Below are 19,085 nucleotides of genomic sequence, written 5' to 3' on the forward strand. Positions count from 1 at the left end.
AAGGAGGAGGTCCTATAATGGGGGAAACACGGTACTAAGCTTTGCTTGTAAATGGGCTTAGCGCATCCTAATGCAGGACTTTCACATATGCTAACTCAGTTTGGCCTTTTTCAATTATTTCATTTTCTGGTCATCCACTGAAAAACAAACAAACATGGAAACCCTTACTGCTTCCTATTTAGGAGATGTTAAGGGTTCTTGTGTTAACTCAACATTATTCAGTTAGTGAGCGCTAATGTAGGTGCATTACAGATGCTTCTGTAGTGCACCAGACCTCAGTTTATGGGTGGACCTGGAGTATTATGTTAATCAGGCTTTCTATTCCACCTTTACCTTGGGTTACCAGACGTCCGGATGTCCTCCTTTTGTCCGGGTTTTGAAAAGCTGTGTCGGGCAGGGAGGAAGTCCGCGCCTGTCCAGCTGTCATGCGATGACGGCCATGCATGCACGGACTTCCGACCAACCCGACAAGAGCAGGCAGTAGGGGGCGGGCTAGGGTGGGCTTGGGGGTGGAATTAGGGCGGGGATGGGCGGAACTAAGGTCCGGATTTTCTGAAAGGAAAATCTGGCATCCCTATCTTTACCTATTCAACTCAAGGTTGGATTTCATTACAAGAAGTTGGGTCAGTTACCCAGGAAATTACAATGGACAGATTGACACAGACATTCAATAAGTACACCCTTCCATCAAGTAGGATAGTACAGGTAGATCAGTACAACTATTAATACAGTTAGTCATAGTGGACACACATGCATATGACATCATCGCATCGCATCTGCTCATGTTCAGAGGTCCTCCGTATGCGGCCGGAGTTTGTCGGGGCTTTCCAAAATCCAGCCAAATGCCGGGTTTTGAAAAGCCCATCCGGGAGCCTGGACAGTCCTCTAAAAAGGGGACATGTCTGGGTTTTCCAGGCCGTCTGACCCTTCTAAAAGGATCTTCAAAACATCTTAGCATATTAAAATGGCAGCACACACTAGTTGTGCTGTGGAGGAGGAAGTGATTTCATCTGTTTCTTAAGTTGGGAAGACAGGATTGCTCCAAAGCAATGAGTTTATGAGACTGGAAGTCACAGAAGAAAAATAGGTGGATGTGGCTGGAAGTAAAAGGAAATCCAGCTTTGAAAAGAATGATCTAGAGGTGAGAGTTATGCTTCTATAAAGATATAGTTAGTCACCTTGATGTGGCAGGAGATTGTGTAGAGAAAGCATCAGAGAAGGCAGAGGATGTATTATTAGGATCACTAACAAAGACATGAGGGAGCCAGCAAAGGAGACATTGAAAGATTATTGAGAGAAACATAAGGGAACCAAATCAAGTTACTGTATTTATAATTTGGTTTGTAAATTACTGTTTCAAACCTTTTATATACTGACAGTGTGCCAGAATGTTTTGCAGCAGAAAGAGGGGGACCCCCCCCCCCAACTGAACTGTCATTCCTTATGATCTGAATCTGGTTGGCCACACTAGTTCTAATATAGGGTTACCAGATTTTACATGAGTAAAATCCGGACACGTAGCCCCGCCCCTGTTCCATCCAGCCACGCCCTGTTCCACCCAAGTCATGACCAGTTTCACCCCAGCCCCGCCCCCAAATCTCCTCTTCTTGAGTTTGGGAGACACGTTTGGAGGGCCTCCGAGCATGCGCTGGTGACAGGATGACATCACACGCATGCGCGTATGGTTGGAAGAGGATCTCCAGGCACACAGCCCCCGAGCTCAAAGCTTTTCAAAACCCAGACAAAGTGCCGGGTTTTGAAAAGCCGTCTGGATGCCTGGACAGTCCTCGAAAAAGAGGACATGCCAGGGTAAATCCGGACATCTGTGATAACCCTATTCTAATATCACTTTCGCAAATCTGAATTTTCATGACCATCTCAGGTGTACCTGCCTTCACTTGAGTATTGAAGTGAACTATCTGTGTTTTAATATGAACCAAGATAAGCAAGAAAACTCCTGAGCTGCTCTCCACTTAAATTACTAGGACTGTGCATCCATTCTAAAGTGATGTGAAAACATCAATATGTGTTCTGTCTGTGATCTACTGATTCTTTTAATGCAGGGCTTCAAATTTCTTTTCTTGTTACAAACTAGGGATGGTGCATTCATTAATAGGAATGGGCTGTCATTTCCAACAACATGTTGACAAAAAACATCCAAAAATCAGGTGGAGAAAATGTCCATATTTGAACCCGCAAGATGTCTATATTTTTTCCCCCAAAAAATGGCCCAGCTACGTGTTTTGTCCAGGTAGACATCCAAATTAAAAGTGTCTATAACAAACCATTTGCATGTAGGAGGGGCCATTTTTAATGGACTGGCCACAAAGACATGCCAGCAGAGCAGTGGGACACCCTAGGGGGCACTACTTTGAACTTCACATTAATGGTGCCATGCACACATCTCACCATAATCCATGAACATTATATGGTAAGCTCTCAAAAAAACCCCAAAGCTATTATACCCACTTGTCTACCATTCCAATAGCCCTTATGCCTCCAGGTGTCACCTATGTGGCAGTACAGTGGGTTTTTGCTGGGTTCACCCTTTTTACCTCAAGTATACTAGTTAGGGTAGCATAAGGGCCTGAGTCCCCTTGTCTGCAGTCCACTGCACTGCCCACCAGGCTACTCCAGATACCTGCTTGCAGCTGTACTAGGACTGGCCATAGTATCTACAGCTGTCAGAGACAAATATGTACTGCTTCATGCAGATATTTGGGGGCTGGAGAGGTTACAGTGAGCACTGGGGGAGTGTGTGGAGGACATATTTTCATTCCTCCAGTGGTCAACTGGTCAGTTTGGGTACCTTTTTGGCCTTAACATGTTCCAATCTACAAGTAATTAATGTATGGGAAGGGGGTAAGTTATCAACATGGGCTATGGTTAACCCGGGTTATTAGTCAATGGGTTTCGTTGCATAAAATGGGACCTTTTCTCAGTAGCTTGATTTGGTTTAAAATAACCCATCTTAACGGTAGCCCATGTTGATAATTTCCCCTCATAGAGGCTAGTTGAATGATTAATAAGCTGCCTAACCAACTATATAATCAAAGTGGTTGCCAAATAAAATAATAAAAAGCACAAAATACCAATGTTGACATAATTATCATGCTATCACAAAGTTATTGTCTACACAATCAATTTGTGTGCATTAGAAAGTTCTAATATGCTAACGCTGAAAATCAGGGGAAAAATACATTTTGCTGAAAAGGAATGAATTTTTTTTTTTGCCTGCGCATATCCCTAGAACAGACTCATTGATTTGAGGCCTATAGCTACGCCACTTAGGCCTGATAATATTGCATTACTGTTTTGTCATATATGGTGTCATTTCTAATACCATTAATGTATATTAATACGTACTTCACAAGGCCCACTTAATAAAATGGGCCCTGTGATAAATAATGCTCATTGATGGCTTAAGTGTGCACTGTTAGGTCTGGATCCTCTATAGGGCGCCAATATTGGCGGCCACCAAAAAAGCAGCTGCCATTCATGTGATGAAGCACTATAGGGAATTGCGCCTCCACAAAAGATAGGCACAGGAAATGTAGGTCAGGGTTTTCCGGGCCTACATTTCCGATGCCTATCTTTGTCATTAGCCAAGCCCATAGTGGCGTCAGGCGGCTTAAAGCACCTACATAGGCGAGATTCTGGCACTTGCGCCAGTAGGCACTTTAACAATGTGGGGTTTTTGCCATTTTAAACGGCATTTGTTAATTAAGTTAGTAGCTGGTAGGGAGCCTAACAGTGCCTGCACTTAGGCACTGTTTCTAGAATTTCCCTCTTAGTAAATATTTTAGAAATTATATCACATTCACCAGTTGTTGCACTATTTATATGCTATTTTCATACGGGATATGAGTGTTACCTTATGATAAATTATTTATTCTCTATTTTTCCATTTGGTGCTCCTTTTACTAAGGTGCGCTAGTGTTTTTAGTGTACGCAGCAGATTAGCGCGCGCTAACCCCGCACTGCGCGGCTAGAACTAACGTCAGCTCAATGCTGGCGTTAGTGTCTAGTGCGCACAGCATTGTAGTGCGCACTATTCTGCGCGTTAATGCCCTAACGCAGCTTAGTAAAAGGAGCCCTTGGTTTCTATTGTTAAGTTCTATTTGTTTCCATTCCTATGCTGTTTTATTTTATTCATGCTATGTTTTCTTCAAAATCTAAACTGCAATTATTGTTGATTTATATTGAATATTCATAATTGAGTTTGCTTTGCTGCCGAGAACTGATGAATTGCAACTTATGAATGGTTTTAATTCCATTAATTCAGGTTCCACCCAGTTCCTGTAAACCACAGAAATATTGGTGCAAAATGAATGCTTTTCTCAGGGTAAATTTTCCACAAAATTGATAGGGTTGTCTTTTACCTTTAAACTTTCCAAATATTTTGGGAATCCACTTGATAATACTCCAAGAGTTCCAATCACAATTGGTTATTACCCTTGATTTTTTTCCAGTCTTTCCTCTTCAATTTATAAATCACAGCAATTTGTTATTTTTCCCCAGCTGTTTTTCATCAATTTTACTATCACTGGGTATTACATCATCTATAAATCATGAATTTTTTTTTCTTTTCTATGACTATGATGTCAGGAGTTTTGTGCTCCAAGTGCCTGTTAGTAGGTATATTAAAGTCATGCCAATGTTCCCTCTAAGCTGAGCGCATGAGCGATCGCTCACTATTTTCAGTGGCGTCGCTCATACGTTTTCTCGTGTCGCTCAGCTCGTGTAGCGGGCGGAGGTGAGAGGAAGCGGCAGCAGCGGCGGTCTGCTCTGCTCGCCTTAGTGTATTTTAAGTGGAAAGATTCAGTGGCGACTCCTCTCAAGATCCCGGTGGGGATTCGTGAGAGGAGCCGCTGCCACGTCTTCAGTGGCGTACCAGGAGGGGGGGGGGGGGCGGTCCGGATCTGGCCGGCTGTGCACCCCCCCTAAAGCTGCTGTTAGAGAGGAAGTTCGGGCCAGCCAATCGCTGCCTGGCTGGGCGGAACTTCCTCTCCGACGGCAGAATTGACGTCGGGGGAATGCTGGTCGGCCCGACGGTGGGAAGCAGAGAGAGCTTGGGGCAGCCGCGGTGGTGGCTTTTAGGCCTGTTTCCCACGATGGTGGCAGCAGTGGCTTTGTGGAGGGTAGGGAAACAGAAAAAAAGAAAGGGGGCATCAAGAGAGAAAAAAGAAAGAAAGGGCAGGGAAAGAGGAAGAAAAAGTTAGGGGAGGGAATGAAGTCTGGAGGAGAGGAAGCATACAGGCTGAAAGAAGGGAAGAAAGATTGGATGCACAGTCAGAAGAAGAAAGTGCAACCAAAGACTAATGAAATCACCAGACAAGGTAGGAAAAATGATTTTATTTTAAATTTAGTGATCAAAATGTGTCTGAATTTATATACGCTGTCTATATTTTGCACTATGGCCCTCTTTTACTAAACCGCAATAGTGTTTTTTAGCGCAGGGAGCCTATGAGCGTCGAGAGCAGGGCTGGACATTTAGCGCAGTTCTCTGCGCTAAAAACTGCTATTGTGGTTTAATAAAAAGGAAGGGGGGTATATTTGTCTATTTTTGTATGGTTGTTACTGAGGTGACAATGCATAGAGTCATCTGCCTTGACCTCTTTGAAAAAAACCCAGAATAGGAATGATAATTAACATTTTCTCAGCGTATAGTGTGCTTTGTGTTTTTTAATTTTATTGTTGGTAGATCATTTTGACTTGGTCATTTTAAAGTAGCTCACAAGCTCAAAAAGTTTGGGCACCTCTGAGCTAGAGTGTTGAAGCTGTGTATTTCTATTTTATCCCCCCTTTTACAAAACTGTGGAGCGTTTTTTAGCGCCAGCCATGGTGGTAGCAGCTCTGATGCTCAGAATTCTATGAGCGTCAGGGCTGTTACCACTGTGGCTAAAATCCACACTACAGTTTTGTAAAAGAGTGAGGGGTTAGTTTGTGATGACATATTCCATACTAGGCGAAGGTGTTTTCTGTGTTCTGTGTGTTCAAAAGACATGGTTTTCTGTTAGGATTGACGGTGTAGGATTGATTTGTGCTGGTCTGGCTTGTTTAGTTTTACAATGGGTGTATAGATGTACTGCTCACTGCAATATGTAAGATGCTGCCTTTTCCTAGGTACTCATGTGTGACGTGTGGCTTGTTACTAAAAATCATGTTTTTCATACAGATGGGGGGGGTGGTGCCAAAAAATGATGGGTTCCGAGTGTTACATATGCTAGGTACGCCACTGTATGTAAAGATACCAAAAAGCTGGCGAAGCAAAAACTTTAAGTAAATTGTTATTCTTCTAAGTTTTGAGTATTTAACCCTCCCACAATCTCACGGGCACTCATTTCAAGTTTCAAGTTTATTGAGACTTTGATTTAAACGCAATATCAAATATTTTCAATGCGTATAACAAAAATAAATTTGGGGAAATAAATAAAACCATTTGAACAATAAACATACAAACATATCCATAGATGATTAAAAATACATAAGGAGTACAAGGATAAACTACATTTATTTAAAAATGCGTCCTCAGTGCCTGCTCATAAATTTGTGGAGTATGTAACTTGTCGCTCATGCATATTTTTTTTTGCACACACCTCATCAATCCTTAGAGGGAACATTGGTCATAACCTGATGATTTTCTACAATCTTTCCAATGATATGATTCCAATAATTGTTTACTATATTTTTTGTAGAGATTCCAGTAAATTAATTTAGCTACTAGATCATGGTAGTGTTTATCGTTCATTTGTGCTATTTTGCAACAGGAACTGATTAAATTATCTTCAGTTTCATGTTGGGTTATCCCTATTGTTTTGGGAGCTTTTATGCAGTGTTACACAAAAGCTGGATACATTTCTACAAAAGCTCAGAAATTTCAGATTTAAAAACAGAGGACAAAAAAAAAACCAATTTTGCTGGGTTCAAGCTATGTTTTGCAGTGAAATCTGAATAATTCTTAAGCTTCTGGGTGAAGCTAGAATTCTCCGGTGATACCAGACAAATCCCCACAAACAAATCCCCACACACAAATCCCACACACAAATCCCCACATACAGCTTCGGGTCACCGAAATGTCCCGTTTTCAGGGGCAGCGTCCCGAAGCTGTGCGCGGGGACAACAGGACAGGTGATCGCTTCCCCTCCTTACCGCGCCAAAGCCAGCCTCCCTCCTTCCCTCCCTCCAGCGCCAATTCAAGACCCCCCCACCCCAGTCTGCCGCCGTTGCTTCTTGCCACTCAGAAACTGGCTGGCCCAGAACTTCCTCTCCGACGTCAGAATTGATTTTGGGAAGAAGGCTTCTGGGCCAGCACCTGGACCTTCCTTTTGTGGGTGGCAAGAAGCAACGGTGGCAGACTGGGGGGAGGGGGTCTTGAATTGGCGCTGGAGGGAGGGAAGAGGTGCTGCTAGACCAGGGAAGTGGGACTGAGGGAGCAGGGAAGAGATGCTGCTGGACCCGGGGAGCAGGGAAGAGGTGTTGCTGGACCGGAGGAGCAAGGAAGAGAGACAGGGGGAGCAGGGAAGAGGTGCTGCTGGACTGGGGGAACAAGGAAGAGGGACAGGGGGAGCAGAACCTGGGGGAGTAGAACCTGGGGGAGCAGGTAAGGGGTGCTGCTGGACAGGGGGAGCAGGGAAGAGGGACAAGGGGAGGAGGGAAGTGTTGTTGCTGGACCGGGGGAGCAAGGAAGAGGGACAGGGAGAGCAGGGAAGAGGTGCTGCTGGACCAGGGAAGTGAGACTGGGGGAGCAGGGAAGAGGTGCTGCTGGACCGGGGGAGCAGGGAAGAGGGACAGGGGGAGCAGGGAAGAGGTGCTGCTGGACCAGGGAAGTGAGACTGGGGGAGCAGGGAAGAGGTGCTGCTGGACCGGGGGAGCAGGGAAGAGGGACAGGGGGAGCAGGGAAGAGGTGCTGCTGGACCGGGGGAGCAAGGAAGAGAGACAGGGGAGCAGGGAAGAGGTGCTGCTGGACCGGGTGAGCAGGGAAGAGGTGCTGCTAGACCAGGGGAGCAAGGAAGAGGGACAGGGGGAGCAGGGAATAGGTGTTGCTGGACAGGGGGAGCAGGGAAGAGGTGCTGCTGGACCAGGGAAGTGAGACTGGGGGAGCAGGGAAGAGGTGCTGCTGGACCGGGGGAGCAGGGAAGAGGGACAGGGGGAGCAGGGAAGAGGTGCTGCTGGACCGGGGGAGCAAGGAAGAGAGACAGGGGAGCAGGGAAGAGGTGCTGCTGGACCGGGTGAGCAGGGAAGAGGTGCTGCTAGACCAGGGGAGCAAGGAAGAGGGACAGGGGGAGCAGGGAATAGGTGTTGCTGGACAGGGGGAGCAGGGAAGAGGGACAGGGGGAGCACGGAAGAGGTGCTGTTGCACAGGGAAGTGGGGTGGGGTAGGGAAATGCTGCTGCACAGGGAAATGGAGGGGTAGGGTATGCTGCTGCTGCTACTGCACAGGGAAGTGTGGTGGGGAGGGAAATACTGTTGGTGAGGAAGGGATGAAAGGGAAAATATGGGAGAAGGTGGCTAGGGTGGTAAAAATGGGTTTGGAGCTGGAGCTGGGGCTGAAAATAGGGGACATGTGAGGGAAGGAGGCTTTACTAGCACTCGTTAATGTAACAGGCTTAAACACTAGTATAGAATAAAAGATTTTGCATTACCCGCTTTTCTTCAGTGCAGTCTCCACATTTTGTCCTTTGTATCTTCTGAAGAAGTCAATGAAAGAGAAAGGCAATGATATGTTTAAGTGGCTGGATCTGTGGGGAGCTGCTGTCCTCTTACGGGCCTCAAAAGCAATCATCAGATCAACCCAAGCTGCAGGGCGCTTTGATTTGAAAGTCCTGATGAAATCGTCTCCAAAAATCTGGCACAGCATGTTTTCAAAAGCCAAATCCACACCAACAGATCCATAGGGCCCACCTGAAGGAAAGAGAATCACAAAGGAGGCTGAGCCAAACCTTCAAGGCACCGGTTAAAAGTCCATGTCTTTATGAAATGCTTTAATGATCCTTTTTATTTTGATAAGAGGAAGACAAACATTGAAGGTTTTTATGCAGGTAAAACACGTGCTTACCTTCATTAAAATGCCTTTTAAAAATTATGCCCTCCTCCCCTCAGCCTGTAGGTAAAAGCATGCACAGTGTTATATATGTATACCCATTGGTAAGAGGGGGTAGTTTTAGGCCAGGGGAGGAAAAGGACACATGGTGATTATATTTGGCAGTTACTATGAGGACTTTCTTCTTCAATGCATGGATAAAGTCTGGGGCATTTTTGTACCTGCTGTGTGCATACCAGTGTACAATTAATGCTTAAATTTGGGTTCTAAGTTTTACAATGAGAGGGAAAATGCTTAGAGAGAACCCAGTGTTTATTAAACCTATTGGATATCAATCAAACACTGGAATGTAAAGCAGAAAGAGTTTTGCAGAAATTTATACAAAGATTGTAGAGCACAACCAAGAAGCAGAAAGGCTACTAAGTGTTCTGGAAAACTATGGAAGAGCTTGCAGTAACAACAAAAGACCTGGAAAGCAGTTTAAAAGGAGCACCAAACTGGAAGAGTCCTGGCCCAGATGGAATGACCAAGTTTTAGTGAACATCCCTTCACCAAGGCCTGAGACAAACTGCAAATATCAATTGATCAGGCAACCAGATCTAACACCACAGTGTCTAACCACAGGAAGAACGGTTCACCTTCCAAAATGAGACCCAAGAAATGTTATAAAAAATTACAGACTAACGTGGAGAGGCATAATCGAAAGGGATGTCTAAGTCCGTTTACGTCCATCTCGCAAGTCGTCTAAAGTAAGAATCAGCTTAAGACACATTTTCAAAACCTTTTTTTTTGTTTCGAAAATCGTCTAATTATACGTCCTGCTGATCTGATCGTCCAAGTCGCTAAATCGTCCATCTTTATACCACATTTTCGTCCAACTTTCTGTCCATGTCCAAAACGACTAAAACAAGCCCTGTTGGACATGGGATGGGTCTGCAAAGTGATGGACTGCACACCCATACATGCTACCTAAATAGTGGAGTACCTTACAGGGCACTGCTGTGAACTTTACAAAAAGGGTGCCCTGTCTTCTCCTCCCTATAGCTCCCTTATAGATTATGGTGAGCCCCCAAACCACCTCCAGAATCCCCTAGACCCACTTATCTACCACCCCAATAGCCCTTATGGCTGTAGGAGCCACTTATATGCTAGTACAAAAGGGTTTTGGGGGTGTATAGGGGAGTGCACATGTTTAAGTATCAATGCAGTGATTACAGAGGCTTATGGGCATGGGTCCTCCTCTCCATGAGTCCCTAACCCACCCTCAAGATGACTTAAGCTGACTCTGTGTTGGACAACTAAGCTTTCCTATGCCTGGCGGCCAGGTGATGATGGTCTGGAGGCTGAATTTTAAAGATGTGATTAATATTTTTATGGGGTGGGGGGGTCGGTGATCACTGGGGTTGTGTGTGGGAGTCTGTGTTATGTGTTTGCATTGCTTATCTGGTGAGTTTAAGTGAGTTTTTGTGACTTAGACCATGTTTTACAAGTTCCATCGATCGTGGGCTGTATAACTTTCGGTTATACATGCTGTACGACTACATCTAAGCCGGCCCATGTCCTGCCCAACTCCCGCCCTCGACACTCTTCCCGAAATGCCCTGTTTAGCTTTGTTCATTCAGTGGCACTATGAAGGCCTAGGTCGTTCAGAAATACGTCCAAATCCTATTTTTAGTATTGGCACTTGGACGTATTTGAGAAATATTTGTTCAAGTGCCGATTTAGGCCAGTTTTTGGACGTATTTCTCTTTCGATTATGAGCCCCATTGTGTTTACCTACAGTCTATATAAGCTCTTACCTGTAACAGATGCCAACCATATTTGATCATATTGAATCTAATAAAATAAGGATAATAAGAGGAAAGCATATGGAAAGAAAGAATACTTAATGCTGAATAAAGCCATTATGACCAATAGTAAAAAAAAAAAAAAAAAAAGGCAAAAGCTTACTGGAAAAAGCGTTTCATAGCATCCCAGACTCCTATATAATACATTACTTTGAAATATGCAAAATAAAATGCTGATTGACTGAATACATGAAACTCACTATAGAAATGTGATAAACCACACTTGGTATGAAGATGGTCAGTTTGTCATTCTTATTATCCAGCAAAGAATATTTCAGCAAAGCTGCCTGTCACCAGAAGTTACATTGGAAGGAGGGACTTGACTGAAGGAAGGCCCTGGAGCAAGCCTGTGAAGTTTTATCTTTGATCGCTGATGCTTCTAAGGTATTGAAAGGTGCAGGGTAGGAGGGGAGGTGGGGAGGGAGGCATAGAGGGGCCAATCTGCAGGTAAGGAAGTCATAGGTTGGGTTTTTTTTTTTTTTTTTGCTTTTTTATTCATGATCGGAGGGTTTGTTGGGGCTGCTGGATCCGCAAAAGGAGGGCTGTTAGATCCGCGGAGGGGTCTGCTGGACCCGTGAAGGGGGATTGCTTGGGCTGCTGGACTCGCAGGGGAAAGGGGGGGAGTGCTGGCTGGATTGCTGGCTCCAGAGCTGGAGCTGAAGGGAAGGGAGAGAGAGATGCTGGATATGGTCTGGAGGAAGGAAGAGAAGTGCTGGACCCATGTGTGTGTGTGTGTGTGTGGGGGGGGGGGGGGGGCGCTGGTACTGGAGGGAAGGGATAGGAGCTAGACCCATGCCTGGGTGCTGGAGGAAAGGTGTAGGAATGTTGGACCCCTGGGAGGGGGGCTAGAGTGAAGGTAGAAAGGTGCTGAATCCATGGGAGGGATGCTGATGGAAGGGAGAGAGGTGCTGGACCTGCAGGGAAGAGGAGAGAGAAGGGAAGGGGAAGAGAAATGCTGAACCAAGAGGATGTAAGAAGAGGGAGTGAAATATTGAACACTCGTAGTAGAGGGGAGGAGGAAAGAGAGAGGGCGAAAGACACATTGGTGTAATGGAGGAAGAGAGGGGAGAAGCTAACACAGGAAGATGGTGGTTATGGATGGGAGCACAGGGAGGGACACAAAGGGGAATGGGGTGGTATATGGACACAGAGAGGCAATGCCAGGCATGGGAGGGTATATGAAAACAGAGGGAAGATGGCTATTCATGGGGGGAGAATAGGAATGCAGAAGAGAGATACTGGACTTAGGCGGGCATAGGGAATGATACAGAACACAGAGGGATGGGATAGGAACATTGAATGGTGATGATGATGAAGGCAGGGAGATAGGCACAGGGGAAATACTACAATGGGAAGTCTGGGAAAATACACAGAGATGGACAATGGATGGTGAGCATGGAGAAAGAAGAAATGTCAAATGGTCAGGAGATCTTGATGAATGAAATAAGAGAAGACAAAAGAAAACAGAAACTAGAGCCTGAGTCCAAAATGATTTGAAAAATAAAATGATGAGACAACAAAAGGTAGAAACAATTTTATTTTTTGATTATAATATATCAGATTTGAAATGTCCTACCAGAGCTGGTGTTAGACATAACTGGGAACCACAAAGACCACTACTAGTCTATGCCTTCTTCCGCTTCTAGGAGGCTTAGATCTCTCTCAGGCCAGGGGCAAATGCACTAGTTCTACTCCTTTTAACACTATTTCTGTCATGTGTGATCTGTGCTTTTCTATGTAATGGAACTTGTAATGGAACTGTAATAATTTGGCTTGTTCAGTTTTCTAGATAATGGAGGGGATATTTGTGAGAGGGGAGGGGAGACAGGTATTTTGTTGATCTTTGTTCTGTATTATTTGTAATTTATAAAATGATAGTTGTACAGAATATTGATTCTTTTTATATTTTAAGAATATGATTTCAATATAAAATCATAACTATTCGAGGCTTGTGCAGATGGGATTGGACAGAGTTCATGGGGATGGGACGGGGATAGGGGCAAAGTTCATGGGAATGGGGCAGAAACCACGATAAACTTTGTCCCCATGTCATTCTCTAGTCACAGATCTATAGGCCACATAAATGTAGACAGAAGTGCCATTGCCCCTTCTCATGAAGAGCTACAACATATTCCTAAATTTTTATTTATATACTAGTCTTTGAGCCCGTTACATTAACGGGTGCTAGAATAGATGTGTCTTTCTCTCTCTCTCTCTCCTTGGCTGCTTTCTGTCTGTCTTTCTTTCTTTCTGTCTCTTTTTCCTCCGCTGTCCACCACCACCCCTTGCCAGCTCCCACTGTCCAGCAGTAGCCCTACTCCCTTCCTTTTATGTCCCCCGTGTCCAGCAGCACCTCTTCTGTGCTCCCCCTGTCCCTCTTCCCTGCTCTCCAGTTCATCAGCACCTCTTCCATGCTCCCCCTGTCCCTCTTCCCTGCTCCCCAGTCCATCAGCACCTCTTTTGTGCTCCCCCTGTCCCTCTTCCCTGCTCCCCGGTCCATCAGCGCCCCTTACCTGCTCCCCCTGTCCAGCATGTTCGTTTGCAGCCTCTTTCCTGTTCCCCTGTCCATCAGCACCTCTTCCGTGCTCCCCCTGTCCCTCTTCCCTGCTCCCCGGCCCATCAGCACCTCTTTCATGCTCCCCCTGTCCCTCTTTCCTGTTCCCCCGTCCATCAGCACCTCTTCCGTGCTCCCCCTGTCCCTCTTCCCTGCTCCCCGGCCCATCAGCACCCCTTACCTGCTCCCCCTGTCCAGCATGTTTGTTTGCAGCCTGGTGAGGATAGCGGCCAGCTGTAGTGAACCTCTCAGGCCGCTATGCACCTCAGTAGCAAGTACCTTCTGACGCGATCGCGTACATCAGAGGAAACGTGCTACTGAGGTACTGAGTGGCCTGCGAAGTTTGTTACAGGCGGCCACTATTCTCACCAGGCTCCTTTGAAGAACGGTGTCGGCAGCAGTACTGGGTGGCGATGATGCGGCTCTGGCGCCACTGGGAGAGAGCTTGCCTGCAGCTACCTCCAGCAGCAGCAATTGGTGAGTGAGGGCAGGAGGAGGGGAGTGGCCAGAGTGTTCCCTGCCGCCAGGTTCTAAAATGGAACATGGCCAGGTATCACACACCACAGCGGCAGGGAACACGAAACCCTTAGGGTTTTATTATATAGGATTTTGCGCACAAAGTGCACTGGAAAAAGTTTCATATGTTTTACAGCAGTGGTCTCAAACTTACGGCCTGGGCACACGCTACCCGCCAGGTACTATTTTGAAGCCCTCAGTATTCTAAAGAATGATTCTTTATGGAAAACTTGTGCCTTAAGTGTCTGGTAGTCGTGTCCGGTGGTCGCATTCTGGAACGTTGCCCGCCTCACTGCAGTAACCTCACGCAAGCGCTTTCCTGCATTTGTACGCGATTGTCCACCTCACACTAACGTACAGACGCAAGAAAGCACTTGCTTGAGGTTACAGCAGTGAGGCGGGCAACGTTCCAGAACGTAAGGTAACCATTGGAGACAGGGCAGCTTGTGCGTGTGTCCAGTGCTGGAGGAGGTAAGAGCTGAAGGCGGTTGCGGACGCAACCACCGGACACTTCAGGCCCAAGTTTTCTATAAAGAATCATTCTTTATAATACTGAGAGCCTCAAAATAGTTGGTCCAAAATCTTCTCTCTTGCACTTGATACTTAAATAGTTTTTCAATTTCTGCATGTTGCACTGCTTTCAGCTGTGTATAGCTGAAATTATCAGAAGCAACTAAGGAAAGATTTATAAACCACAGTTTGTTTGTTTTTTAATAATTCTTTATTCATTTTATAACTTACATCAAGTACATCAACATTGGTATTAACATTTTAACATAGATATTTCACTTGAAATTCTACAATTAATCTTATCAAATTAAATTTATCCCCTTCCCTCCCATCCTTTTATATTTCATTAAAACATTTTCCAATAATAAATACCCCCCTCCCCCTGCCCAATTTCCATTTGTACTAAAAACATAAGAACATAAGAATTTGTCTCCGCTGGGTCAGACCAGAGGTCCATCCCGTCCAGCGGTCCGCTCCCGCAGCAGCCCCTCAGGCCTATCACCTGTGCAGTGGTCCCTGGCTATTCCTATAACCTAGCTCAATTCCTATTTGTACCCCTCAATCCCTATATCCTCTAGGAACCTATCTAAACCTTCTTTGAAGCCCTGTAACGTGCTCTGGCCTATCATGGCCTCCGGAAGCGCGTTCCATGTGTCCATCACCCTCTGGGTAAAAAAAAACTTCCTAGCGTTTGTTCTAAACCTGTCCCCTTTTATTTTCTCCGAGTGCCCCCTTGTACTTGTGGTTCCCCACATTGTGAAGAATCTGTCCCTGTCTACCTTTTCTATGCCCTTCATGATTTTGAAGGCTTCTGTCATGTCTCCTCTAAGTCTCCGCTTTTCCAGGGAGAACAGCCCCAGCTTTTTTAATCTATCAGCATATGAGAAGTTTTCCATACCCTTTATCAGTTTAGTCGCTCTTCTCTGGACTCCCTCAAGTACTGCCATGTCCTTCTTGAGGTAAGGCGACCAGTACTGGACACAGTACTCCAGATGCGGGCGCACCATTGCACAATACAGTGGCATGATGACTTCCTTCGTCCTGGCAGTGATACCCTTTTTAATGATACCCAACATTTGGTTTGCTTTCCTTGAGGCCATCGCGCATTGTGCTGACGTCTTCATTGTTGTGTCTACTATCACCCCCAGGTCTCTTTCAAGGTTACTTACCCCTAGTAGTGATTCCCCCATACTAATCAGGGAAGAAAAATATATACTCATTCTTTACAATAATCTGATAATGGCCTCCACACATCCTGAAATTTATTAAAGTTCCCTTTTTGAATGGCTAATGTTCTTTCCATTTTATAAATATGGCATACTGAATTCCACCAAAAACTAAGGTTCAATCTATTCCAACTTTTCCAATTAAGTGTTATTTGTTGTATGGCAACTCCTGTCAAAATGAGCAATAATTTATTATTTGTAGAGGATATTTGACTCTTAGCTCTCATCTCATAGGATAATGCCACATGATTTTCTAATAAACAATTTATTTGACTCCAAATTGATTTCCAGAATTCCATAATAAATGGACAATAGAATAATAAATGGTCAAAAGTCCCTGCTTCAAGATGACAATGCTAACATCTATCAGACTTAGAGCTATCTAATTTTTTTAAACGAACAGGGATCCAGAATGCTCTATGTAACAAGAAAAACCATTGTCAGTTTGAAAGTGGCCCCCACAATATTAGGTGATAGGGGTTTATATCTCCCAGAGGCCTCTAGGCTGACAACCATGTTTGTCTCATAGATGCAGACATTGTACATCTCATCCTCCAAGACCAAATACGTGGCCATTGAGAAGCAGAAATTTGATGCTTAATCTCAATGCTCTAAATGTCTCTAAGACCTGTCTTTGTTTTTTTATTCATGAATCCAGATATTAATTTGTACCACTGCGCAGCCTGGTGTCCCAGGAAGTCCATCTGAAAGCATAAGAACTCTAAACTATATTGATTATTAAGATTTTTCCATTCAGGGAACTCTGCCTGAATGGCCTGTTTCAGTTGTAACCATTTATAATTTTGTGATTTATCAAGACCAAATTTGTGTTGCAACTGTGAAAATTAAGCAGTTAGTTTACCATTAGATATAACATCATCTAAAGTACGTATTCCTGCTATTATCCAATGCTTCCAAACAACCTTAAATCCGCCTATTTTGATCTTGGAGTTAAGCCATATAGTTTGATTTGTAGATTTTTGTATTGGGATAGGTGTTAAATTATTAACATATCTTATAGTTTTCCATGTTTCTATTAATATTTTGTTTTCTTTGTACAACCTAGGCATTTTAATGCTAAGAACATGACACAGCCTTAAAGGAAACAGGAGCTGCTATTCCAACCTCAGCCAATCTGGGAGCTTTTCCATGAGTTCTGGGAGGACCCAATACATACCCTGGCGCATAATATAGGACTGATGATACTTATAAAAATTTGGAAAATTTACCCCTCCCTCTGTAATTGGTTTTTGTAGGGATACTAAGGCAATCCTAGCATGTCTACCCAGCCAAATAAATTTTGTAAGTTTATAAATATTTCCTTAACTGCTTCTGATAATTTCAGATAATCCACATTTTGGATTTGTAGGTAGTTACCTCATGCAAAGTTGTCATTTCTTTAATAAGACATTAACTATTTTTTCTGCAGCCCTCCATGTACCTACAAATCCGAAATGTGGCCCTGCGAAGGGTTTGAGTTTGAGACCGCTGTTTTACAGTGTGCCACAAACCAAAAAGGTTTGAGAACGCTAGTCTAAATTATAGGGCAACACAGCAACATCAGCATGTATGTGCCAGCACATACACATGCATGTTCTACATTATTTGTTACCCAAAGGCACTGGCTGATATATAGGTCATACCAGTCAAATCAATTGTGATCAGATGCTAAATTAAATTTAAGCAGTAAGGGGTAGTTGCAAAGGCTCTGCAGATGTAGCAGAAACAGCGGATGGTAGTTTGAGAGCCTGCAGGCTGCCCTTACTTGCTATGAAATTCAGTTAAAGAAGGTACATTTCCCATTGGATCCTACATCTTTTTATAGTCTCTGTGACTATTACCTGCTGACTGTGAGAAAGGTGTTCTACAGAGTGGCAGTTCTCTTTCATTAAAGAGTTCCTATCTTACATGTACATTTTGTGGTTGAAACTTCTAGAGGGTTAGCCATGTTACAGGCTTACAATTAAGATGTGTTATTTTGCCCCTAACTCATGCTACTTTAGCACAGATCATATTTTATGCAATGAGATCTAATACCTGAGGTTAAGAGGATCAATCAATCAAAATAGTAGCTCATACAGTTAAGTTCCCTCCCCCTCCCCATAGTCTATAGCAGCAAAAATGACAAAGAGGCCACGGGACCTTATAGATTAACTGATTTATTGAAGCAAAGTCCATTTCATCAAATGTTCAGGTTCTCTAGCTGAATCTGGGAACAGCTAATTTATGGAAGAATGATCAAGGATGGATGGGGTGGGCATCTGTTTCTTATTATGTGATAAGATAAGTCAGTCGTTAATTATTCTGTGTTTTGTGCTGCATATGGAACAATTCCTTTTGGTTTTTTTTAATTTATTAATTTTCCATCAGAAATTCTTGCAATTTTTTTGACCATTAAACACTAGATGGTGCTATGTTCTCAAACCTCAATATATAAAGGTACAGTGGATTACTACTGCTCTATGTGAGGCCAAAAGTATTCAGGATTGTGTATGGCATGATAGTCTAGTTGAAGGAGTCAGTAAAGAAATACAAAGCATATACAGTAGTGCAGTGGTCTCAAACTCAAACCATTTGCAGGGCCACATTTTGGATCTGTAGGTACTTAGTAGGTAAATTATAGAATTACCAAATTATAGAATTACCAAATTACCAAAAAAAAAAAGTATTAATTTTTTTTTTGTAATTCTATAATTTACCGGTAACCATTGCTTTTCCTTCAGAAGAGGAGTCACATGATCAAATTTTTTCCTTTTGGTAATTATTTTTATTGCCATGTTTTGTAGGATTTGCAATATACGTATTTCTTTTAGGGTTATTTCCATGGTCTGACATCTCTCTCCTTCCCCTCCAGTGTAACATTTCTCTTTTTCTTCCTTCTTTCTTCCCCCTGCAGTCTATCTTCCTTCTCTTCCTCCTTTCTGGCCCCCCCTCCCAGTCCATCATTTCTCCTTCCATTCCACCAGTCCAACATTTTTTTCTCTCTTCCTCCTGCATGCTTCTCCTCTGATCCTCCTTCCCTCAACCAAACAACATCTCTCTCTCACCCTCAATGAGTCCAGCATTTCACTCTCTGCCCTCTCCCCCTTCCCCAGTGTAACATTTCTCCTTCCCTCCTTTCTGTCCTCCCCATCCATCTTGCCCTCTCCATGAGTTCAACACTTTCTGCCTTCTGCATGCTTTCTCTCTCTGTCCTTGTCTCTTCCCTCAGTGGCATCCCTCCTTCGCACCCCCCAACCCAACATGCTCTCTCCCCATGCACCATCTCACCCTCCCCTCCAGTGTATAGCACCTTTCCTTTCCCTCCCTTTCTGCCAGGTCCAGCAGTACCCCTTCTCCCTTCCCAGCAGTACCCTTCTCCCTTCCCTGTTCCTATTGTCCTGCACTAC

At 44.2% G+C, this 19,085-nt stretch overlaps 1 protein-coding gene across 3 annotated transcripts in view; it reads right to left on the reverse strand.

The window, feature by feature from the left end:
• The window catches only part of HSPA12B (heat shock protein family A (Hsp70) member 12B), a 178,322-nt gene that overhangs the window by 27,032 nt on the left and 132,205 nt on the right, over positions 1-19,085 (reverse strand). For all 3 annotated transcript variants that reach the window (XM_033953251.1, XM_033953254.1, XM_033953259.1), the window contains one exon: positions 8,646-8,904. In XM_033953251.1, coding sequence (XP_033809142.1) covers positions 8,646-8,904 — 259 coding nt within the window. The remainder of the gene's footprint in view (positions 1-8,645; positions 8,905-19,085) is intronic.

Source organism: Geotrypetes seraphini, chromosome 1 (genome assembly GCF_902459505.1).
Source record: "Geotrypetes seraphini chromosome 1, aGeoSer1.1, whole genome shotgun sequence".
In the NCBI taxonomy this organism is placed as follows: Eukaryota; Metazoa; Chordata; class Amphibia; order Gymnophiona; family Dermophiidae; genus Geotrypetes; species Geotrypetes seraphini.